The following is a 26,703-nucleotide window of genomic DNA, read 5'->3' as shown; positions in this document are numbered from 1 at the left end:
CAGTCGAGTCTACCGCATCTCTGGAGTCGATGATCTGGCCATTTTTACGTAAAAGCACTATCGCATGCCTTGTTGATTGTGAACCAGCATGGCGTCACACACTGTTAACGAGCTGAAGCAACTTCTTAGTTGTTCGTCCACTTTTCGCATTTCCATCATACATTTTAACGTCCGAAGCTTACCAAAAAATTTTGATGATATGGTTAATTTTCTTTCTTTAACCAATCACCACTTCTCACTCATATGTCTATCAGAAACATGGCTATCTGCAGCTGGTGAAAACCTATTTTGCATACCGGGCTATCAAACAGAATTTTCTCATCGTCTGGCTGACTGCCACGGTGGATCAGCTATATTTATTTCTAACACATTATCATATAAACGGCGTGCTGATATCACATTTTCCATGGCTAAATGCGAATCAGTTTGGCTTGAATTTGACGATGACTTTCTTCCGTCTAACAAAAGAACTATCATTGGTTCAATTTACCGTTCCCCATCATCATGTTATGATGACTTTTGTGGTGAACTTGACAGTATACTCGACTCGTTTGTTACGAAAAATTATAATGTAATTATTGTAGGGGACATTAACATTAACATCATAAATATCAATGATAGTTCCTGTGTAAAGTACTCTAAGTGCTTCAGTGGACATGGTTTGGATTCTCTACTGGATTCTCCGACGCGATGGGCTCCTTCCGGTCAGAATACGCTTATTGACCACATACTCAGTAACGTCATGTCTGATCAAAAATCTGGTGTGGTGAATTTTAAACTGACAGACCATTATCCGGTTTTTCTCTTATTGAATACTCAAAATAAATGTAAAAAGAAAATGGTTAATAAGTGTTCTTTTGATTCTGTGAAATTTGTGGATATGGTATCCCGCTCTGACTGGGGGCTGTTATCTGAAGAGTCATGTGTTACCAAAGCAATCATTAATTTGACTGAGAAACTAACATATATCATAAGCTCATGTACGTCTGTATCCTCCATATCTCGTTGGTATTCTACCCCCAGAAACCCGTGGATCACTAGAGGCCTACTGCGCAGTATAAATAAAAAAGATAATCTTTACAAAAAAGTAAAACTCCGGCCATTTAACCTCGCCCTAAGGGCCCGTTTTAAATTGTATTCACAAACTCTCACCGTCTTACTGAAACAGGCTAAAAGAACCTACTACCAAAATAAAGTGCTCGAAAATGGGAATGACTGCAGAAAGAATTGGAACGTAATAAAATAATTTTTAAATCTAAATCAACAGGAGGAGCTTGTAACAGAATTTACGGACGGCACGAGCACTACAACTAATCCTATAGCTGTCGCCAATTCTTTTAATGAATCATTTTTCAAGAGCCCTGCATCTGTTGTCACTTACTTGCCCAGGTTGTCTCGCTCGCCTCACTCTTTTTTCCTAAAACCCACTTCACCAGATGAAGTTCTTCGCACTATAATAAGTCTGAAGACCACAGGCTGTGGCCTAGATTCGATTTATCCATCTAAAATCAAACTTGTTGCTCGCGAGTTATCTTTTGTTCTTTCTGATATTATTAACACTGCATTTTGTACCGGCGTTTTTCCAACGAGTCTCAAACAAGGAAAAGTAACACCTGTATAGAAAAAGGGCGATCGACATGTTTTTTCTAATTATCGCCCTATTACCATCCTCCCATTTTTCAGCAAAGTGATTGAGAAGCTCATTGTTAATCGCCTAACAAACTACCTAACAAAATTTAGCCTTGTGACACCTAAGCAGTTTGGTTTTCGTGCTAACTTCTCAACCGAATTAGCTTTGATAAAACTAACTGACAGCATAAAGCAGTTTATCGATAACGGGCTATGGGCAGGGGCGGTATTTGTTGATTTAACTAAAGCTTTCGACACTGTTAACCATCCCATTTTGTATGCTAAACTTGAATCCCTCGGAATTTGTGGGCCTGCTTTAGCCCTTTTGAAAAGCTACCTTACTAACAGAACCCAGGTTGTTAGTTACGGAAGTGTTTTATCAACTCCAATAACAACTAACCAGGGCGTTCCACAAGGATCAATTCTGGGTCCTCTATTATTCCTTATCTACATAAATGACTTACCATCATCACTTAATTCTTCTGACTGCATCCTCTATGCTGATGATACAACCATATTCATTAGTGATAAAGACATTAACAGTCTACTAAGAAAGTTAAACGCCGATGTCACGAATCTTGTTTCTTGGTGTAAGGATAACTTGCTAAATGTAAACCCAGTTAAAACAAAGTTCATGTTATTTCACTCGTCCCAAAAAACGCTTACAATAACCCCTGAACTATACATCGACAACTGTGTCATTCCTCCCTCTAATTGTATTATTTTTTAGGTGTTACATTAGATTCTCAACTTAAATACAACATTCACATTAATTCTCTTATTAAGAAGATTGCTTTTGGCATCCGCGTGATCATTCGAACACGACATTTTTTTCAACAACATATTCTAAAATCGCTTTACTATGCTTTCATTAACAGTCACCTTACTTACTGTATTTCATCATGGGGAAACACATACCCCACACACCTGACATCCCTCAAGCACCTTCAGAACCGGGCAGTCCGAATAATTGCCCATAGTTCATTCACCGCATCAGCGCCACCCATTTTTCGCACTCTTGAAATTCTACCATTAACCTGCACATTTCAACTCAAACTAGGTCTTTTATTGTTTAGAAGTAGAAACTGTGACATTCCTAGTGAGCTACTTCCCCCAACGCTACTTTACAATTCAAATAACACACGGTTTTCTGAAAATAATAACCTCTTGCTTCCAAAAGTAAACACTAACTACGGTAAAATGACAGCCTTCTTTTCTGCAATTTCGTTTTGGAATTCTCTGCCGTCAAATATTAAATCAAGCCCTTCGCTACACTGTTTCAGTCGGCTTCTAAAACAGTTTTTACTAACAACATACGTTAACTAATACATATATGTGTATGTGTATGAGTATGTGTGTGTATGTATGTATATATATATATATATATATATATATGTGTGTGTGTGTGTGTGTGCGTGTGTGTGTGTATGCGCATACATTATGGTTTATCAACTTTTTATTGTTTTTCTCGGTTTGTGTTCCTGTATCTGGCAATTGGCTGTATATACTGGAATATTATTGGCAATTGGCTATATATACATTAAGTTTGTTGCTGTGTTGAATTGCGCACGGCTTATGTTATGTAATCATTATATTCCTATTCAATTATTCCTATGTTTGAAATTACATATGTATTTCAAAGTAGAATTGTTGTTGCTGTTTTTTGTGTAATCTTCAACTACCGGATGATTGATTAATTACTTCTATTTTGTTTATTTACATTTTTCCATAATCGCAAGCCTCAGGTGATGTGATATTTTTTTTTATTTTTTTATTCATTTACTTTGGTTATATTGATTTGTATTTTCTCGCTATTTTTACCTTAGTTGCTAATCGTATGCTCTACATTTTTATTCATGTACTAACAGGAGGTCCCCCTGACAGTTTTTACTTTGGGACCTCCTTCTGTATTACTATTACTTTGTAACTGTTTTAATGTATAATAATAAAATGATTGATTGATTGATTGATTGATATGTGAGCGATATTGCTGAACTGGAAAGTGATGCATTTATTGTACTATACGCTGACGATACCAGCCTGTTCACCTCTAGCCATGATATTAATCATCTTGTACAAAAATTAACGTAGTTCTATGTAATTTATCGGTTTGGTCTCATAGAAATTCACTCAAAGTTAACAGCACCAAAGCAAAAGCAATATTATTCAAGGCGAGAGGCAAGCAGGCTCGCTTGGATCAAGCGCAATTCTTAGACGACGAGCCCATTGAAATTCTCAGCAAACACAAAGTATTGGGTGTTTCTGAACATATGAACTGGACGTTGAGTTGGTGACGAAATCATTGTCATAGGCATGGGTACTCTTTCACGTTGCGGTCAGTTCTTTTCGGGAAAAGTGAAGTTACAGTTATATTATGCCTTGTTTGAATCTCATTCGAATTATTGTGCACTTGTGTAGTTTACCACCATGTATTCACTCCCGTCTTCGACTTTAGAAATACGCGCTTCGCCACGTAGCGAGCGTTCCCTGTTTTCATGCTACTGCCCAATGTTTTTGCTAAATACAGCTTAATAAGAGTAATAACTCCTTACGAATTCCGCTTATTGAATTCCTTTTCCTTTTTGCCTTTACCTTTTGGCCACATACATCATGGCTTGAACGCGAAGAAGTGATGTACATACCCGCGGGCTGGACAGCAGGTTAGCACCACAAAGGCGCACAATTTAACTACAGCAGTCCTTAAAGTTTACGTTACTTTCAACTTTAAGTGGGTACGAGAAAGGAAATCTCCTTATACGTACCTTAACTCGAAAACACATTACAGCGTATTTTTGTAATCGAGAATAAGTAGACAAAAAAACGGGGAAAAACATTATTTTCTTGCACATTGAATGCTGCATGTCATATCCACTCCACATTTTTTCTTATCATACTGAACATGCTAATGTGCGTCTTAGGCATGCCGACAGCAATGGTAATTTTTGGCTGTATATACATTGCGGGGTGTGCTCTTAATGCATCTTAGGTCCATTGAAGGCACAGCGTCTATCTGTTAGAACTACGTTGTAAATAAATAAGTTAAAAATGAGTGTTTTTCATGATGTACATTGTACGAGCTTGTATGTCGTTTATTATTCCTATTTTAGATGCGAAGCAGCTTATGGCCGGGGCTTTGTCCGTCCCTCCCTCCCTCTCTCTCTCCTCTCCTATGCTCCCCCCTTTCTCTCCTCTACGGAGCGGCGCGCATGACAATTGGTGCGACAGCTGCATACTCCGCTGGGGGCGCCACGGTAGTTCAGCGGTATGAAAATGACGGAGCGCGCGCGCCTCATTCTCTCTCCTGTGCAGCGCCGCGATGAGCGCTCGGGCCGCTGCCGCGAAACGGGAGCGGCGACGTGGCGATCCCGAACTTCCGGCTCGCGAAGCCGAAAAGAAACGTGAACGGTGGCAAGCGGGCCCTGAACTCCGGGCTCGGGAAGCCGAATCAAAACGTCGAGCGGTGGATCCCGATGCGGCGCGGCAACGCGAAGCCGAATCGAAACGTCAACCATCCCCCATTCAAGCTAGCCATCTTCCCGCTGCTTCGCATCCACACATAGTTCCCTTTAGCGGGAGATGGAGTAACTTTTTTGTATTGATCCATGTTAAAAATTACGTGTTTTTATGTTGTATGCCGATGGAACATGTACGGCTGCCGTGTGAGGGCCTTCAGGTACTTTCAAGCTGCATGTTTCAGCTTTTAGCTTGGACCACCCCCCAACACTCGTTGGAAAATAAGAACATTTTGTATTGTGTATAATTAACCGGCAAGCATGCTGTACTGAAGGAAGAACGAAAGATAGGCTGTCAGCATGTGTAAATCGGCTCAGCGATGCCTAAGAATGCATTGGATATATTATCTTAGTCACAGGAGCAGTTTAATTCACATTTAACAACAATGAAAGCAAACATTTATGCGATACGAAATTAGGCTCAAAAAGAGATAAGGTTTGTAACAGCGTGTCGTCATTGCCAAAAGAAAACACGCACTTGAAATGTTTATTTATTGCGTTACTGACATCTGGGGTTTTATATATCAAGGTTCCCTTATAAATTAGTTTATCTAATCACGCACTATTGCTGCTCAAGTTACGCCAGAACTTTTCAGGAATACTCTTTACAATAGAGTACAAGGTAAGCGAAAAGTATTTATGAGCTAGTTGTAGCGAGCGGGAAAGCTGCGCTTCAAGTTATCGAAATATACGGGGTTTCGAGTGTTATCTGTCTTTTTCCTTTTTGGCACGCGTAGCCTACGTTTTAAGTGAATAAAATTCATGTCTATCGAACGGTTTGAGTGACTTCAACAACTGTTTTTGCTTTGAGTGAAAACTTGAGTAGAGAAATGGACAGTTCGCTTGAAACGGTTCCACAAACCAGCAGCATCCGTATGCACTAATTTATCAACACGTCCCCTGAGAACGCCCAGAATGGACTGATCATCAGTGCGGCCAAACGTTTTGACAAGCTTGAGTACAAGTCTGTTGTTCTTCGAATCGTTTTTAGCATACGTGTAAGCAATATCAGCTAGAGATCCGATATGCCTTTTTCGACACTTACATTACACTCTGTCAAGCATCAGCTCACGAAGATTAAATTCCAACGAGTACCACTTTCGCCGGATTCCCGAGTTTTATCGCGTATATGCTACACTAGGTCGCAAGTCACCATCATGTGAATAGGTTTATCTAGTGAGTCTAGTTTACAGTTATTGCTGTAGTCAATGCCAGTCAGGTTAAAATCGCTGACCATAATAATTTTTCTGACACTTAGCCATGAATGTAGTAACAAAACACTCAAAGGAGCTCTAACGGCGCCGACGAAGGTCGACAAACAGCCCCCAACGTAAACGCACGGTCCTAGCACGCAAGATTTAAAAAATGCTTCCCGCATGTTCGATATCGAAAGCATGGTGACTGAAATTGCATGTTTAATTATTATCACAATGTCGTATTCTAGTAACAATCGCGAGAAATATTTTGATAAGACAGTGGTACTAATTCATCATGATTAATGTCGTCTTGATGCCATTATTCAGTCAGGATAGGTTCATGCGGGTTAGACTTGAGCAACAGAAATTCCAACTGGTCTGTTTTTTTTTGTTTTTTTTTGAGGACATTGAGGTTAAGCACTCTAAGGTGTAAGGAAACTAAGCGCGTTACGTGAGGGGCACGAGCGAGATTCAGGGGTCTGAGAAACAACAATGCTCTCATTATTGGCGTCATCACATGCCTAAAAGAGGTCACTAAACTTTACGTTATTATGCACTAATGTGACCCGTCCGCCGTTGGCCATAGCCATAGCTGCGTTAATTTTCCTAGAGTGGGTTTCTTCTAAACATTTTGTATAAATATTTTCTGTCCTTTCATTTTATTGGAATTTCGTAGTACAGCCCCATTTTCGAATGTCCTGAAAATAAACTACAAGGGTTATTCAATAAAGAACGAAGCGGATGCTCTGCAATCTATATTTGCGAAAGTTACTCATTGGCATTTTTACCCATTGTCTACATACAAGCCTCGGTAAATTTTTAATACATCCCTGTGAGTGAAATGCACGCGTCCCACCGTTTCTATCGGATACAAGGAGAGTGCAGCGTGTGACCACTGCGGCGACGAGGAAACTATCGAACACGTACTTTGTCACTGTCTCCGATATAGCGCACAGAAGCAGTCCAGTAACTCGCAACTGCACTGACGTGTCTTGACGACCGGCCGCTTTTGGAGCAGGCCGTCCTGGAACGCCGGCCTATACAGTCGTCACACAAGTCAGTCAAGGCACGCTTGCAGTTTTTTCGCTCAAGTAAACTATCTGACAGACTATAGTTATCATGGGCGTTTCCAACCTCCTCTCTTTTATGTAGTCTTTTTTTCGTGACTGCTTTTTTTCTCCCCTATTCTTTCCGTCTTCGTTCCCCCAGTGCAGGGTAGCAAACCAGAGTCTTTTCGGGTTATTCTCCTTGCCTTTCTCAACCCGTTTCTCTCTTCTTAGCTAACATGGGTGAAGCTGTCTGCTGCAACTTCCAATATCTGAATTACGCCTTTTTCTATGCCTTGTGCCATCTGTTGCGCCTCACGGTAAAAAAGAAAAAAAAAACTTATTTCTGTGCCCTAAGGCAAAAAAAGGCATTACTTTCACATAGAACAACGGGAGTAGTGAAGACATTGCAAGCAATCTTTAAGAAAGTGGCTTCGTAGAAACAGTTGGACGCGTGCATTGCACCCGCTGGGGAGCATATCAAAGGTATGGAAGTGCCGACGAATAATTCTCAGAAATAAAGATGTCGCTAGGCCGTTCACATTGATGTAGGCGCGGTGCGTTCATAGCAAACCCTTGTAGCCAGAAATTGCTGTATGGCCATCGGTGATAGACGTGGCTGGCTTCTCTGAAGTGATAGGACAGCGGGCGGTGGTCTGGAGTGCGCCATACGGCTGTCTTATTTAGGTAGTTGCGCTGGGCGATGGGCGGGTGATAGTACATGCTTTCACATGACCATTCGAATTTGGTGGCATCGGGTATATTATGCGTCAAACAAGCGTTCGGCGATTTAATGCAAAGCATTTGCGTGTGAACTGTTGAAAGTAGCGAACTGACATTGTGGTTCCTGAAGAAATGAATTTTTTTTTCACCCAGCAGTTCAATTCATGACATTTAAACGAAACGTGAAATTGCAGTGACAGGAACGTAGTTTTACTGAATGTCTGCTTTTTTACGAAAGTCTTGCAGATTAAATAAATCGAAAAATTAAGCAGCAAGCTTTCTTAAATTCTACACAACTCTAAATAATTTTCTGGAATGAAGTGTCACTCAGTTGTTTTCTTATTCAAGTTTTATAGAATTTTATGGCGATAGCAATTATATGGACACTCCAAGAGGATTTCTGCCGTCAGCGTCGTCGTCGCCATCGCCGTGGGGTTCCGTATAAAGTTCAACGGCGATAAAATCGTAGCCGCCCGCCGTATGTTGTATGTACGAGTGAAAGCTGGCGAGGGGAGCGCTTTCACGGGGAGCGAACGCACGGCGGTGAGCAAACGGGACTTCTTCCGTCGCGCGAAAGGCCGTTGGGGGATGGGAAGGAAGGAGGGTGGGGAGGCGACGTTTAGCTGAGGCATCAAATGCGTATCTTGCGACCGGGCGCAAGGGAAACTGGCAACTGAATCTCCCACGCGAAAGGAGGAAAGCGGGAAGGCAGCGCGGGAGGGAGGGGTTGGGGCTTCTGCTCTGCGAGCCACTGCGTACTTGTACTTTGCGCGGCGGTGGGTGGTCGCGCGCACTGTATCTTAAAAGAGATCTGCAACACGGTTCCTACCTGTGAATGCTCATTGCTTTCGCCGCTCAGTTTTCTAAGAAGCGATAGACCGCACAAACCTTCGCTTTCTGCTGCTGGCGCGCTTGCTCACGCCATCGTTTTGACAGCAGTCATTGAGCGTGATCTATTCATGTTTGCGTGGGTGCACTGGCACCATGTTTGTTAATACAGTTAGTAAGCGAATGTCTCCAAGTTTATACAACCGATAAAACTACTATACTTACTCCGTATAGCTCTGTACTAATTTGCTATCGCAATTGATGCTTCGCCTTCCGGGCGAAACTGCGTTTCTTTTATAATTGCCTTCGCTATCTTGTTACTTGTAATCGCTAAGTTCGGATCACTGGCGGCGATATTAACATTGATGGTAATAGAACTTACCATGGAAGCGGTGATTTTCTCCGAATTTTGACTTTATATTGATTTGCAAATGTGATTGACGTTGCCGCCACGGTGACAACGCTGGTGTGAGTCTACTCTTGTTATCGTTGTTACAAATTTTCTTTTTCCTGATATGCATGCAGACGTAATACCCTGTTCTACCGCTACAATCTACCGGTATTTCTTTCTGCGAAGTAAACTGGACGATTTAAGGACACACGTGAAACGGTCACACATGTTCATATTGCACAAAACCAACTTTACTGATTTAGAGAAGACTTAGTCGGCGCTAACTTGGAAGACATGGGTAGAAAAACTGATATAAATTATGCTTATGATACCGTTCTAAAAATATCAGAACAATATTGCCTATTTAAGTGCGAAAGCAGCATCGCAAAGCACGTAACTCATATATTACGCCGGAGCTGCGAGAGGAGATGATGACAAAAGGCAAGATTTACGGGGTGTTTCTAAGTACCCGCTCAATGGACGAATGGAGAAGATTCGAGCAACACTAAAATTCACTTACAAAACAGTTATGATCAGCACGCATAGCATACTACACTTGTTATCTTGAAGACTAAAATGACAGACATGGTATATTTTGGTCAAAACTTAGCGAGCATTCATGCCGGGTTCAATCGCACACCCAACTCCAAATTGTGACCGTCAATAGACCGATCCCAGCGACCGATCTGCGCATGCGCCACTTTTCCTGAAGTAACACTGCCACCATCTTGGTCGTAGTCAACTGGTCAACCACACCACCGCAGTCCGCGCTCGTTGAGCACTGCGTACGAGCTTCCCAGACATCTCTGCGACTCCACAACCGAGAAACATTCGTCATGTATTTTAAGAAATTACATCGGCTGTTCATTGTAGCATGCGAGGCCAACGTTGAAAAGTGCCAGCTGCTCTTTCGTTTTGGTTGTTACCCGCTGATTACGCGTTGAGTATCGTATTTGTTCGAGCTTTGTATGTAGTACATGTAGTACGTGGTCGTTGTGCGTTACTATTTTTGCACATGTTCATATCGGTGACTGCAACGTTATGTTTTCTTAGCGACGGACATAATAGGATTTGTATGCCTGTTGGAAACAGGTTTGAAATGAGGCGCCGAGACTTTCGTGCCCTAATGATGCTTACATACATGGGTATCGCGCACGAATTGCAGACTTAGTTAACAGCGATATCTAGAAGTTCTTAGGGAAGCTAGAAGACGTTTTTAACAGCGGATCTATGAAAACTTCGATAGCCAATCATCACCAAGTCATCAATAAAATGAATAGCTAATTGATAATCCATCAATATTACATAAACTCCGGAAAATTCTCGGGATGACTTGGTAATGCTCAGCCTAGCCCAAATACGTGGCCAATACCTTGCGATAGCCAATCGATAGCCTATCAAGAACTAATCGATAATCGATAAATAATCAATAAATTCCGGCAAATACTGGAGATAACTTGAATTGTGCTTAGCCTAGCCCAAAACCCAGGACTAGCTAGGTTCCCATCAGCTCCTCTGTCTCTTTAGTATTGCGCCTCCAGTGCAAGCTGCGCTAATTTTCTATTTGCATTCGAGCGAATGGTACGCTTGCTGCTTCGAAAACTCACTGCGTGGCATGAGGCGTGCGTCCTATATTTTGCGCACGTGAATACGCACCGCTCTCCATTATGAGCAGCCGCGATATATACTTTCATCAGTGATTCATACTCGTCGATTAAGCCGTTTAAGACAGTATCATCGCTGTCGCTGCTAGCGATGGCAGAGACCTCTTGCTCATGTTCGGGTGGCACAGTTGAGCTCTCGGGAACTTCAGGCTGGCAGGTGAAAATGATAAAAAAAGCCGTGTGTTTCAGTCTTATAACAATCTATTTATTTATTTATTTGTTTTTAATACCCTCAGGGCCCAAGGGCACTACAGAGGGGAGTTGGTTTTGAATAGAAAAAGTTTGAACATAAACAGCAGTAAATATACTATTATTCCAAATATAAGAGAGGCTCACAAATGAAAAACAAAGGTTTAATAAAAACGTGCGGAAACCACGATCCGATTATGAGGCACACCGAAGTGGGGGACTCCGGAATTATTTGTACCCCCCCCCCCCCCCCCGTGGTTCTGTAACGGGCCCCTAAATCTAAGTACACGGCTGTTCTTGCAATCCCCCCCCCCCCCCCACCTCCTATCGAAATGCGGCCGCTAGTCGTCCCCATGTTTCTTCTTATTACCAGAACCGTTGGATCCACGTCTCTCGATGCTTTCGCTCTTTAGGAAACACACAGAATCCGACGCCTTTGTCCCTTGTGTGGTTGTTGTAGCACCAAGGAACGCAGCAGGCGAATCCTCCCATCGCACGATGGCTCTACACGGACCATAAAAATTGACAAAAATCGTTCGGAAACAGGACGCACAGGCACTGCGGGCGGCTGGAGCGGCCCTATAACTACAAGTACAAGCGTACACCGCGGCAGCGGTGGCGTCGTAAAACTGGGCGGTGGGATCGGTCTATTACAAAGACGCTGCAAGAAAAAAAAACTAAAAAAAAACTAGTTGGTGCTTTAGCAATTATTAGTGGCACGCGCAGCGAGTGACACTCTTGTTTTTTAAGTAACTACTTCCGGTCGAACACCCACATCCGGTTTGTGCGAAATTCAAAAAATTTTTTCTAGAAATAAAATAAATAATGAAAAATAAAATATTTACGAAATCGATGGTTCTACTTAATGTTTATGGTAGATATGACACCAGAAAATAAGTTTAGTGGCAAATTAAGTTAGTTAAGGGAGACGAATGATTAGAAAATAATTAGAAATCACCCATTGCCGTACACCCATGTGCGTGGAGGTTTGGCTCCATGTTCCCGCCAGTACTTTGCGTTTTAGTGCACGTTGAAGAACCCCAGGTAGTCAAAATTAATCCGGAGGCCTCCACTACGGCTGGTCTCATAATCAGAACAGGTGTTGGCACGTGAAACCCCAGAAGTACCGTTCGCTTGCTCCTCCGCGTTCGGTTTCCCGCCCGTTCCGTTCGCCATGGAAGTAGACGACGAGGACGCCGGGCCTTGTGTAGTGTAGTTTACATCGTTCACATCACGAATTTACCAGCATTCTCTGTGTCGTACTTCACTTTAATAACACAAACTTAACACAAGGAAAATACAATGTTTACCCAAACAATGCACGAGGGTAGACCAACGCCGAGGTGCGAGGTCCACTAGCAGACACCTCAGTCAACGATTATTGTCGCTTCTATCTTTTTCACACCTTGTGTTTTAAGTACTTTGTCGGAGGACTTGTAAGTGCTTGCAAGAACTTGTGAGTACTTGCATTTCCGCAATACTAAAATCATAAGTTTAAGGCCTGTCACGATACAAGAAGCGAAGTCATTGATTCAATATATGAAATATAGCAATAGTCACGACAGACATTCAAATAAAGGCCGTAAAATACGTTGCCGATGTTACTGCGCCTGTTCTTACTCCAATTTTTATCCATGCTTAATCACAGCAGTTTTTCCAGAGAGAGTTCAAGTGGCTAGAATGGCTGGTCTTTATAAAAGCGGTGACTGAAATAATCCAGGGAATTACAGGTCAGTGTCCGTTCAGAGCTAGTATCCACATACACGAAAAAATAATAATCGTCTGAAAATTGTGCCAGAATACAAGTATTTGAGTGTCTATTTCACGTCATCGCTCTGCTTCCATGGCACCGCCATGCAGATTATGCAGTTGGAAAGGCTTGCAGATCATTAGTATTTCTCCGTCGAAATACACGTTCCTTTCCGCAAGCTACCCGCGAGCTTCCTTACAAAACTGATGTACGGTCAGTACTGGAAAATGCTAGTACGGTATGAGATCCACCAACCATAACTGATAAAGAAAAACTAGACACCGTTCAGACTTTCGCGGCTCGATACGTACTCGGGAAATTGTTTAAACATCCTAACTTCAGTGCAGCAATAGCTAAGAAAGTCTTAGCTTGGGAATCATTAGACCACCGCAGAACCAAGCTAAGGCTCAAACATTTCCATAATATTGTCACGTAGTAGTGACGCTGAAGAAAACAGTCGTAAAACTGTGTACGAAGAAACTGGTTGTTTATTGGGCGAACCTGTGCCCACAAAATCAAGTTGCACTGGAAGCACAATGATAGCGGCGAATACAATCGGCGATTGTCGAAAATCTGATCAGCGGCGAAACGCGTCGGCTTTTATACCTGAGTCATCGAAGGTTCTAGATTGATCCCTGATGCCCGCGTGTCTTCCAGAAAGTTTAATTAAATTTAATTATGGGGTTTTACGTGCCAAAACCACGATCTGATTATGAGGCACGCCGTAGTGGGGGACTGCGGAAATTTAGACCACCTGGGGTTCTTTAACGTGCACCTAAATCTAAGTACACGGGTGTTTTCGCATTTCGCCCCCATCGAAATGCGGCCGCCGTGGCCGGGATCTTCCAGAAAGTTCTAGACAATTCGCGTCAGTCATGCAATCAGATAACATAAGCGTCGGTGAAAACAGGCAATGGAAAGAAGCATCGATAACGTTCTAGAAACTTCCGATACAGGCGCGTCCTGCGCCGAGCGATAACGTTTAACATTTGTTAGCCGGTGGAAAGCGGCCACCGGTGAAAAATAAACATGTATACGTGTCAATATATAGTATTATTCTTACATTGCAATTCCACGCGACACATGTATCCTCAAACCATATTACGTATCCGCACTCTTTGACCATGCTTAAAAGGTACTTGAATATAAATGCAGGACGGCAGCATACAGCAACAATTTTTTTTTCTTTCCAAAAAACCATATGCCAATGGAACCGTTTGCTGTATGCTATTACGGCTATCGCATCAAATGAAGTATTCTATTCCGCCTTGAGTCAGGTCACGTCATTTCGTCGTTAGATTCGAAGCTGTTATCTGTGCGCAGCATCCATGCTTCATGTCTTTCACAGTGTGCCCAGTTTGTGCTTATGATTACAAAGTGTTCCTGCGTAAAACACCCGTTTTGATGTTATGTACCCGTATCTATGCGTTTACATGTGTAATGTGTTTATGTTTTCTTTTTGCTTTATAGCAAACTCTTGAGCTTTAAAACACATTTGTGTACTGCGTCGATATATGTTATGGTTTTCGGTTATTTTGTTGATGACGATGTTTTTCTAATTTTGTTGTCTCTATTGCCATATACCTGCATTTATGTGTTATGTTATGTGTATCACCCCCCTCCCCCACTGTAATGCCACATCTGCGCTGTGGGTAAAAGATCAATAAACAAAATACTAGTGCTCTCTAAACGACTACAACAATCTTGCTCACGCCACATCATGGCAGCTTCCGGAAGAACAAATACACAGAGTTAGTACCACTGAAACAAAAAGAGTAGATTTTCCAGCAGTTTTAAGGAAATTCTTGGTTGTAGGTGAACTTGCCAATTTTCGAAAGGGGTTCGACCTTGTTAACTACGAGAAACATGAAAGAAAATTGGAGGACACTTAAGCTTCGCTTTTAAGAGTGGAACGTGATAGCATTCAAAGATCCCCGACTGCTTCTCACGCTTCCCGACAACTGCAGCTTAAGTAACCGTAATGGTTACCAGGAAACACTGGCGGCGAACGCTATGCACGAAGGCCAGCTTTCTGGTAGAAACGCGGCCTCTTGCGTGGGGCGATCCCGGAGATATTGCACAGCCGCGCCAAAAAAAAAAAGCATAATTTTCAGGTTTTTGTTTTTGTTTCGTACTTTGAATATTTCAGTCTGAGAATATCCTACATAAAAGGCGTGCGCTGTGGGTGTTTTGTTTCATGACATTTGTTTGTGGATTGTCATTCTCAAAATTCGGAGGAATAGCTTTGCCAAGAATCCAAGACAAGGTATGAGCAACAATAATGATAGAACATATACATGTACTTAAATATATTCGGAGGGCCTACTTGGTTGGGGATGATTTTCTCCGCCAACCGCCGACATCTCACGCCGACGCCGGTTGCCGACGCAGGACTTTCTGTGACACGGGGCCCTTAATGCTATCACGTTAAAAACTGCGCTATACTCGCGGACAACTTTCTGTGGCAATGAAGGGAAAGCTACGGAGGCAAAGCCCGCACAAGTGAGAGCGCTTCTGAAAAGAGTCCCGCGTTTTAATGCACGTTGGTTTAGGCTGGGGAAGAGAAACCATAAACAGCTTATCAGCAACAGTTAAATAAGACAGAACACACCACTGAGTGTAAAAGTTCACTTATTTTGCGGCTTGCTCCTTCCGCGTATGGGCAAACTCGAAACCGTCGCACGTGGAAGCTGCGTCGATTCAGCGTCTGCTCCGAGCAACCAAAAGCACTGCCAAACGCTGCCGGACTACTTGGCGCGGTAACACATGTGCAGCAGCCCCGCGCCCGTGGCTTTCCCTTCATTGCCACAGAAAGTTGTCCGCGAGTATAGTAGGGTATACATGGTTACATGGTTGAGCATAACACTCCTAGAGTAATAGCAAGCAAAAAGCCCTTCCACCCCGGGCACCGCCATTGGTTGGCGCGCCTCACGCTCTCCCCCTCCAACGCAAGTATTGGACGTCAACCCCCCTTCCCGTTCTCCTTTTCATCTGCACCCTCTCACAGTATCTTTAAAGGCTTGAGCTTTTACTCTCCTATCACGCTAGGTCGCGTGGCTTTTCTACACGCGGACACGATCTCCTGGAACCTAGCTCTTAACAGCTTCGCTCTAAAAAAACTAGACTATTTAATTAAACGGAACGCCTTTCGAAATAACGATGTTTATTCTCTCTCTCTCGAAATAAAATCAGATGCCTGTCGTGTTGGACCGGAAAGCATACTGGGACTTTTCCATCTAAACGTTAAAGACATCGTTTTCATCAGCTATATACCAAGGTAATAGTTTATGCTGATGATGGTAGTATTTTTTTTTCCTCTGGAACAAATATTCAATCTCCTATCGACCAATGTTATATTAAAATGCATGAACTTTCCAAATGGCAGGATTCAAATTCCATGCTTGTAAATGAAACAAAATCAAAAATAGGGTTCATGCGGAAATTGTGCGCAATTCTCGCCGCCAAAAAATTATCGACCAATTTAAATGCCTGGGTGTATTTGTTCCAGCTGAAATGTCCTGCAATAACCACGTAGAATATATCAAAAGGGAAATACGCGCGAATCAGTGGCACCGTCATTGGCTTACGGCATTTACTGTCTAAACATGTTAAACGCTTATTATACTGTTCACTTTTACAGCGAAGCTATCTATGGCTAGGCCATGGCTAGGAGCCATTTATTGTCTTACGTGACGGATAGATTTATGAACAGAGGTGATACGCGAATGCAATCATCAGCGTCGTTGTCTTCTTCCACAGCTGGCTCGTCCTCGGCGCAACCGCGCCTACGCGCTCTTGCCACTGCTCACGCGTTCGTCGTCACCGTCGCCTTCTTCCGCAGCTGGCTCCGTCCCCGCTCATCACTCCAGCGCAGAATTTCCCTTCTGCCGTCGTAATAGGGAGGCCGAGTTTACGGGGATATGAGCCATTCATTGTCTTACGTGTCGGGTGGACTTAATCACAGAGGGAATACGCGAATGTGTGTGCGTACCTATCGTCACGATGATCCCCGATCAAGACAATTAATATGTTCGTACCTTTGTTCAAAATTCTGTGTCACCTCTGTGTCGTGCGCTAAACTGCTTCGCTGGGAATCCACATTAACATAGTGGATTGGCTCATCAAATTTTTTTATCTCATCAATTAAATATGAACAATTATTATGGGACACGGTGTCATAAACATCTCAACAATGGATTCTATTGCTACAGCATTATTTATTTATTCAGCGCATCTTACGATGCGATAGAGAGAAACAGAGAGGAAATCTACCAAACGTACAAAACAGAGAGGAAAAATCCAAGTATATATTATGTAAAACCATTCGCTAAGTGTTGCATTTAAATTTGAAATCCGAAGAAACGTTCATTGCATTCGTGGTGTCGCCCAGCTTGAGGAAAAGAAACATAATTAGCGGATAAGTTGTACTCAGGATTGGTCCATGCCCACTCCTCGATTACATTTGTGCGAACAAAGTTTGAAATTCACACTTCCATCTCCGATGAATTCGTATCACATTATCAATATTGACCTGTACATGTGTACCCATTGTGAGAACCGCGAAATGTATGGATTGCGGAAAGAGTTTGCCCTTACTACTATGCCTGTTATTAGTTTATTCGTTTGTTTAGTTGTGCAACAGATCTGCATCAATCATTTTGAGAATAACAACAAATGAGCTGTTCCATATGCAGTGTAATCGCGTTTATATGACTGTCACATGCGTTTGTATATTTGTATGCTTGCAATTTGTTTGTGTGTCCAGACAGCAGCTCATGCTGAAGTTGATGCTGCTGCGGTGAGTAAAATCTAGTAGGGGCTTCAACTCAGTCAAGCTGTCAAGAATGGGTTTCGCTGGAGCTCCCCTATCCGTATATGTGAGAATTGATTGATTTGATTTGAATGTAACATTTAGACAAAGTGAAACGATGCAGCTTTGTACTTACGAAGGATAGATGGTTTAGAACGAACAGAATCATGCAATTTTTTTGTGTGTAAGAAGGTTAGTGTGGTTTTGTGAGTTTTGCAAATTTACTATTTTCCAATCCTTTTCGCAAGCAGCGCTAAATGTAATATGATTAACAACAATTACATTCTGCGAATTTAATTTTACAGAATTGCATTATCTGTTTAGATTTTGCAGTGACAATGCTGCGAACTTCAATGCGTAAGCCTTCCTTTGCGAGTGCCCCAGGAAAATCTGTCCGCAATGGGAAACGTTTCGCACCCTTTATCTGCGAAATAAATGCATAATTGGTGAAGTTAAGACATTTAATCGTTACAGTAGTGTAAATGAAAACGATCGAAGCTTTAGAATCGACATGGAGGAAATGGAAAATGAAAAAATAAAATAAAAGAGAAAGATAACCGTCTCGCCCTGCCCCCTTGAATGCTTACTCTGGCGCATTACTCGTCTGCGTGAAAGAAGCCTGCTTTGGGATTTAGAATTGTAAAAAATGATAGAATAGCTGATTGGTGGATATGTCATAATAGTGCAATAGTAGATGATTGGTAGCCTTAAAAATATAACAACGAAGTAGTGATGTTGCCGCACTCACGTCGCAACATAACAACGAAATAAAGTAAAATAAAAAAAGGAAATACTGCGTATTCGAAGCACCACAGTATAGAAAGAAAGAAGATGACGGAGGCGAAGAACAAGCAGCTATATAGCGACACAGGAACAGCGACACATTCAAAGTGAAGGAGAAGCAGGTTGCGATCGGGGGTGCGCCAAAGGTCGGCCTTCCTCTGGCCGTAGAGCTGACCGACAGGTGGTTGCGATGGCGTCGGCGGTAATGGTGGTGACTGGCTAAGGAATGGCGGCGGCGTAGGGTCCTGACGCTGGCGCCGAGGAGCGATAGCCTAGCGTGCAGCAGGGGCGCAGCTCATTGCTTCCGGCTGAGGCTTCGGTGGTTCAGGAAGTCCTAGAGATTGCTCGATTTCCTCCCGCACGATATTGGCGATGGAAGCAACTTGAGGCTGCGACGACGGTAGCAACTTTTGCAGCTTTTCGCGCACGATCGCCTTGGTGGTCTCTCGCAGGTCGTCGGAGAAGAGTCCTTGAACTTCTGCGTAGTGTGACATTGAACGGCGACTGTATTGCCGGTTGCGCATGTCCAATGTTCTCTCGATCGTCGTAGCCTCCAAGAGAAAGTCTTAGACTGTGGATTCCTTAGACTGAGACTTAGTCGTTGGTGGATTCCGCGCCAGTCCGGCGTATAGCTCCTACTTGACTCCGCGCATGAGCAAGCGAACTTTCTTGTCTTCGGGCATAGCGGTGTCGGCGTGCCGTAACTATCGAGTCATTTCTTCGGTTTACATACTGATGCTCTCATTCGGGAGCTGTACACGGCTCTGCAACAAGGCTTCAGCTCTTTCATTACGGACGACGCTCGTGAAGGTGTCCAGAAATGCAGCTCGAAAGAGGTCCCACGTTGTTAGTCTACGCTCTCTATTTTCGAACCAGGTTCTGGCGCCGTCTTCAAGAGAGAAGTAGACATGACGCAGCTTTTCGTCGCGACCCACCAGTTGAACGTAGCGAACCGGTCGTTTGTTTCCAGCCAGCTGTCGTGGTCTTCACATGGCGAACCACGGAAAGTCGGCGGCTCCCTGGGTTGTTGCATCACGACCGCAGATGTTGGCGCAGGGGCTGTCATGGTAGCTGCTGCCGAGGTCATGACTTTGGCCCTCTTGGTCTTGTCGGGTAGGGGTTCGTACTCCGGCTGCAGATTTAGTAGCCTGCGGCTAGTTCGCTGGTCGGGGTAGGCGTCGACGTCTTTTCTGCGGTCTGGGCTTGGCTCACGGCTGGACGGTAGAAGGACGTAAAATGACCTCCACCAAATGTGACGCAGTAGTGACAGTGAAGAAAACAGTCGTAAAACTGTGTATGACGAAACTGATCCTTTATTGGTCGAACCTGTGCCCACAAAAGCAAGCTACACTCGAAGCACAACGATAGCGGCGAACACGCTCGACGATCGTCGAAATATGATCAGCGGCAAAGCGCGTCGGCTTTTATACAAAAGTCATCGAATGTTCCTGGTGCCCGCGTGGCTTCCAGAAAGTACTAGAGAATTCGCGTCGCTCCTACAATCACATTACATAAGCGTCGGTAAAGGTGGATACACACGCGAGGGCAAAATCCCGCCTGCTCCGCGGACAAACAGTGACGTCATCACTTGAATCCGGCGCAGCCGAGTTAGGTCGCATTCGCACAGCCGGACCGCCGTTTGCGGAATCCGCGTGCTTACTCTCGACTCCAACGCTTATTATAGCAGCTGCGCGTTTGCATACTCGGCGTGCCTATATGCCATAGCGCTACGAATCCCTTAACAAGAGCCAAAAGAGTGACGGTTGCCTCGTCACTTAGCGTTTTCTTGTGCACGTCACTCATGTTGAGGTCACGCAGGCTGCGCGGTCTGAGTAAACAGTGATGCGCGCGCAACCATGACTCGCCTTTCTCGCTGCACCACAGCAAAAGCACGTGCGGTCACTGCTGCACAACAACAGCACACGTGGCTTCAAGCCGACAACACGCCATCGTAGCCATGCAAATCTCTTCAATGTTGACAGATTTGACGCTGACTACTCTAAATTGACGTCAGACGACCGCCAAACGAACGGATGGAAATACCGGCGAGCATTTTCAATCCGGACCGCGAGCGGAGGAGGCCGGACTGGGCGAGGGGGGCATGTTTTGATGACGCGCGCGTCACGTGATACGCCATCCGCGGCGAAAATTCCTCCTCCGTCCGGTCCTGCGAATGCACCTTAAGGTGGATACACACGCGAGGGCAAAATCCCGCCTGCTCCGCGGACAAACGGTGACATCATCACTTGAATCCGGCGCAGCCGAGTTAGGTCGCATTCGCACAGCCGGACCGCCGTTTGCGGAATCCGCACGCTTACTCTCGACTCCAACGCTTATTAGCAGCTGCGCGTTTGCATGCTCGGCGTGCTCTATATTCCATAGCGCTGTGAATCCCTCAACAAGAGCCAAAAAAGTGACGGTTGCCTCTTCACTTAGCGTTTTCTTGTGCACCTCACTCATGTCGAGGTCACGCAGGCTGCACGGTCTGAGTAAATAGAAATGCGCGCGCAACCATGAGTCGCCTTTCTCGCTGCATCACAACAAAATACATGCGGTCACTGCTGCACAACGAAATCACACGTGGCTCCAAGCCGATAACACGCCAATGCGTCCAATGCTGCCAGATTTGACGATGACTACGCTAAATTGAGGTCAGACGACCGCCAAACGGACGGATGGAAATACCGGCGAGCATTTTCAATCCGGACCGCGAGCGGAGGAGGCCGGACTAGACGAGGGCGGCACGTTTTGATGACGCGCGCGTCACGTGATACGCCATCCGCTGCGAAAATTCCTCCTCCGTCCGGTCGTGTGAATCCACCTTTAACGGACGAGGAATAGAAACATCGATAACGTTCGAGAAGCTTCGGATACATGCAGGTGCGTCCTGCGCCGAGCGATAACAGTTAACATTTGCTAGCCTGTGAAAAGCGGTCACCGGTGAAAGATAAACAAGTACACATGGCAATGTGGCCTATAGCATATACACAATAAGCAACGAAAATGCTACAGAAATTCTGAGAATTGTTTACTAATGCGTAGGCATTCTTTGTCACCGGAAAAGTGACGGGTAGACAAGCATAAGCTATCAACCTAAGAAAGCAAAAGCGAAGTAACAGCCGAGCCAAAGAACGCTTACGCATAAGTCGACAATTCTCAGAATTTCTGTACCATTTTGTTCCCAATCTTATAATGTGGCCGAGACAAAAGGTTAGCTATAAATGCCCCTAGAAGTGAACTTCCTTAGGCAAATAACTTTCATTAGCTTACTTTTGTCGCTGACCAGTGAGGACTTGCGAAATGAAAACAAAGTAAAGAAAGCTTCGATTTAAAAATTTTACCGTCTTTTATGTTTCCGTTTTGCTGTAATGCTTGGGTCACGCCAAGGCCTGCAGTATTGTATAAATAAAATAAATAAATAATAAAATAATCAACTATAATAAATAATCACCCGTATGTGCGATAAAAATAACTTTCATGAAAATCACTTTGATACCATAAGATACCCGCCGGGGTGGCTCAGTCAGCTAAGGCGTAGCTAGCGCTGCTGAGCACGAGGTAGCGGGAGCGAATCCCGGCCGTGGCGGCCGCATTTCGATGGAGGCGAAATGCAAAAACGCCCGTGTGCTTGCGTTGTAGAGCATGTTAAAGAACCCCAGGTGGTCAAAATTAATCCGGAGCCCTCCACTACGGCGTGCCTCATAATCAGAACGGGTTTTGGCTCGTAAAACCCCAAAAAGAAGAATGATATCATAAGAACTTGAGCTGTAACATAGGTTCATTTTAAGCCTTAATACATTAATCCTCAAGCTTTTTATTGATGCGTATTGGCATAAAAATATAACTAAACATAAATAATCAAAGGACAAGAAAAAAAAAGCAAGCACGCTATGGTGGTCATATTTTACTTCGAAGGTCTTTTTTTAAGTGTTTCAGGGGTACATTTGTAGCATCAGCAGATGCCCGCAGCAAGAATGCCTCCAGTTTGTGAAGCGATTCGCGTTGATGTTGTCGAAAAATTAGTTTTAGAAGCATTGGCCTGTTTCCGCCCATTTAAGATGCACAACATAAATTAGCCCAAAATACTTTCCGCATTAACTCCTACAGAGCTAACATTAGGACTGGGAAAAAAAAAGGGGGGAACGGAGTGCCCTACTTGCGTGAAAAGTAAATGTTATAACTCGAGGCAAAGAACTTCTAGGGAAAACGCCCTCAAACGTTTTCTCAGAACGGCTTCCTTCTGTTCAAGTATCAGTGTGTTAGATAATTTTACTCTTCTTGTGCAATCCATGTTCACTCAGCGCAATATCATTTCGTACGGTTACATTTCTAAGGATGAAAATGTGTATTTTCACCCAGCGGAGCGTGATGTGCTGCGTCATGCCGTTGTACCACGCCTTCGGACACGTCGACTTCTCCATCTGCGGCATAGTGGAGGGTATGACCACCGTGTATCTGGCACCCGGGACCGCTGCCGCTCGCATCCTGGCATGCATTGAGCAATACAGGTAACCAGTTACGACCATCGTGTCCAATTAGTGACATTCTGTCATTCTCTCTCAATGTCACTTGTAAAATAGTTTATTCGACTTTCAAACAGCAGAAAGAAACGCAGCAGCCTCACCGCCGCTCAGCATAATTAGTGAAGTGGCTCCTAGCAACGCGATGGCGACGTGAAAGCCTATAGTGTCAGACTTTGTACAATCATTCCCGTTGTTGGACTGTAGCCAACCTGGTAATATATGGCGACGACGTGATAGGAGGATCCTAAAACCGCTTGTGTCCGAGATTGCAGGTTCAACCGTGCAAATAACTGAGCAAGTTTTGGCAGCCATTCGGTAGAGACCGTGGTACTTTAGAAGGAGCTTGAACGAACGCCGCGGAACAGCAGGTGGGACACACCGAGTCACAATGAAGTCAAGGGCGAAAGGCTGAAAATATGAGCGCATGCACTCCCGTCATGAAGCTCTTTTTCGGTGGCACTGATCAGCGCGCTTCAGGTAACGAGTCGCTGGCATTCCTGAGCATGGTGAGCGGTCCTAGCAACAGTTGAGCACCCAGCACTGTCACGACGGTACGGAAGGACCGCGTCAAAGGTGGGCTCCCGGCTCTAACGAAGAAAGAACGGTGAGAATGTGATAGTTTCCTGGGAGGTGGTGGGAAGGCGTAAATGTGAGAAACGTCGGTGCAACTGGTGTGGTACGAAGCAACATACTGTGAAAGCATGTCGACAAGAGTACCGCTGAATCTCTCCGCTGAACCGTAGTGTTACGGTGAATAACTTCGAATTTGAACAGAAGTGACAGGGCAACATTCAACTAACGTGGCCTCAATCGCTAGCCAGCCATGGCAGATAATGATGTGGCAACTACGAGGCAACGTTGCTTGCTCTTGTGGCGGTTGTTTACGACCAGAGGTTTCTCGTATTTGCTCGACCGAGAAAGCCTCCAGAGAAAGTATGGGGGACTTTAACTGCAAAGTTTTGCGAGATCTGGGGACTTTTTGCTGGGGATTCATAGCTTCTAAGATGCATTTGCCTGTGTACTACGAAAGACTACGTGCTTTCACCCGTAAGACGCTTAATGTTCCCTTCAAACGGGATCATAACGGCCGATACGGAGTTCGGAATGGCGAAGCGGCTTTGAATAAAGTTCTTCGTATCCGTATCCGTATTGAACATGCCATTCGGACCGAGGACATGCCAGTCATGAGCACAATACTTTGCCACGGCACCACGAAAGACAAAAAGAAAGAGCCAATTTTCAAGTAATATTCCATTTTGGCGTAGTGCAGCGAAGCATTCTAGGGACAAACAGAGGAAAGCGTGTACACCTGCGTAGATTTCGAGAAGCATACTTCTCCAGACGTCTCTCTCAGAACTCAAACATATGCAGGACGTCCGGGAAAATACGAAAAAGAAAGCTTCGTGTCGTTTAGCCAACTCCCGTAATGGAACCACTAGTTTCGTGATAATGATGATTTATTGGCATCCGTTTTGAAACGGGGTGGTGAAAAATAGTCACCTAGCCAGCTTGAGTTATTCAGGTATGCTATACATATGCTTTTTATTCTAGAATTTTTGCATACATCTCCTTAATCTTTTTACATCGAAGCTGTTAAGGGCTACGTCTCCGAGGGTCGTGTTCACGTGTAGAAAAAAACAAAAAAAAAACTAGCGTATCTTGTACTGGAGGCGCAATGCTAAAGAGACAGCGGAGCTGGTGGGCACCTAGCTAGTCCTGTCTTTGTCGCTAGGCTAAGCCCTAGAATGTTATCCCCAGCATTTTCCGGAGTTTATTTATTATTGATCGATTATCGGTTAGCTATTGATTGGCTATCAATTGGCTATCGCAAGGTATTGGCTACGTATTTGGGCTGGGCTAAGCACTACCAAGTCATCCCCAGCATTTTCCGGAATTTATTGATTATGGATCGATTGTCGATTAGATAATAATTGGCTATCGATGACTGACGAAGCTTAAGTTGTCCCAACCATGCTTAGCTAGACATTGCCAGGATCAGCTTCGCTAGTTCACACGGGTATGTGCCAATGCACTTGGACCCTTTCTGCAAATGTCGGCCAGGATCGGCCGACATCTCGAGCCTCAAATAGCAAGGCAAAATCCTTTGTGTTATGGTACAGATTTTCCTTTCTAATTTCTTTCTTCTCATTCTTGTAAATCTCCTTTGTCCTTTTTGTTTCCATTCTTTGAATCCAATTCACGGTCTCTATTGCTCTCACTTTCTTTCTGATGACTCCTGGTTGTCTTTTTACACTTTAGATTATCCTGTACTTGGTTGTTAACTTCCTTGACCTCTTCCTCCATTCTGTGTCCACGCTTTTCACGCAGAGATACTTGGGCACTTTAGCCGCCCATTTTTTTTTTTTTTTCATCCATGTTCCTGAGCTTTTCTTCAAAACTAATTTTGCTCTGTGTTTCTGTGACCTCAAAAGAGGCCCAACTCATGTCACCCTTGTTGCGTGCCGAATCGGCCGGGCGCATTCTTTGACTGTTTCCCATCGAGGCAAGCCCTTTCATCAGCGTCACGCAGACGGCGACAGTGCCCGACACCGACGAGACGGGCAAACAAGCGCCCCAACTCGGCAGTGCGCATTCTTTGGGTGCTTCCCCCGATGCCACCCCCTTCATCAGCGGCCGCCTACCTGGCGATGCGGCCCGACACTTGCAGTGACGCTAGGACAAAGAAGCTCACTTAGACACGACCGACCACAACCGCCACCCTTCGTTAGAAGCGGGGATTAGCGTGAAGGCCATTCTCCCGACCCTGGCAAGATGACCGTTGGAGGGCAAGAAACTAAGCCACCGACTTTCATGGAAGGAGTGTGAACTCCCTGTTTCCGGATTGCCTCGTCCTTGCTTCGAAGGTGCAACATTAGAGGCGGAGTTCAGTGAACAATACGACCCCTCTGATTGGCCGCATGCAGGTCATCTGATTCCCTAGTCGGGTCAACTAGGGAAAACGAATGTTTTATAAGGAGACACCTTGAGTGCAGTGGAGTGTCCTGACGTGTTCTGATATGTGCTCAGACATGTAGTGAGCTGAGACTTTCAAAGTGCTCCCTCATGGAGTGGGCATCCATATTTGGAGCCACTGTAAATACTGTAAAATAAACCCTCTTTTTCTCTCGCTATTACTCCCGGACGTACTCATCCCTCTGGCTGAAGGATCAACGGCCTAAACGCTACTCGGAGTCCCAACACCCTGCACTGCCTCATTTGTGGTATTACCTTGGGCTCCCAAAGCCAACCGGCCTACTGATTTTTGGTTAACTTTGAACCACGACAAGACATCCGATTTTAAGCATAGAATGGCACTTGCGAACGTTAGCGCTGCCACCATTACTCCTTTCCAGATTCCCCACACCATTTCATATTTATTGTTGGCCCCCCAAAGTGACCTGTTAATCATTAGTGCTGCATTCCACTTCCCCTTTATTTTCAGATTATCTTGGTAGGTACTCGAGCCAGTGTTTCCTTGATTGATGTAGGCGCCGTAATGTTTATATTACTTGACTATTGTAATTACTTAATGTGGAATTGGAACCACGTAATGTTGATTAAAGATCATAATTCCCAATTTCTCTGTGCTAAACGTAAGGCATCGTTTTGTCGCTGCCTTTTCACACATACTTGCAAGTCTCCATAAATTTTGCACTGTC

General features: G+C 44.3%; 1 protein-coding gene across 1 annotated transcript in view; it reads left to right on the top strand.

The window, feature by feature from the left end:
• Window positions 1-26,703, top strand: part of LOC119461822 (medium-chain acyl-CoA ligase ACSF2, mitochondrial) — a 239,353-nt gene that overhangs the window by 137,775 nt on the left and 74,875 nt on the right. The window contains exon 8 of the mRNA XM_037723194.2: window positions 22,881-23,029. Coding sequence (XP_037579122.1) covers window positions 22,881-23,029 — 149 coding nt within the window. The remainder of the gene's footprint in view (window positions 1-22,880; window positions 23,030-26,703) is intronic.

Source organism: Dermacentor silvarum, chromosome 8 (genome assembly GCF_013339745.2).
Source record: "Dermacentor silvarum isolate Dsil-2018 chromosome 8, BIME_Dsil_1.4, whole genome shotgun sequence".
NCBI classification, from domain to species: domain Eukaryota; kingdom Metazoa; phylum Arthropoda; class Arachnida; order Ixodida; family Ixodidae; genus Dermacentor; species Dermacentor silvarum.
This window is presented reverse-complemented; position numbering and strand designations above follow the sequence as displayed.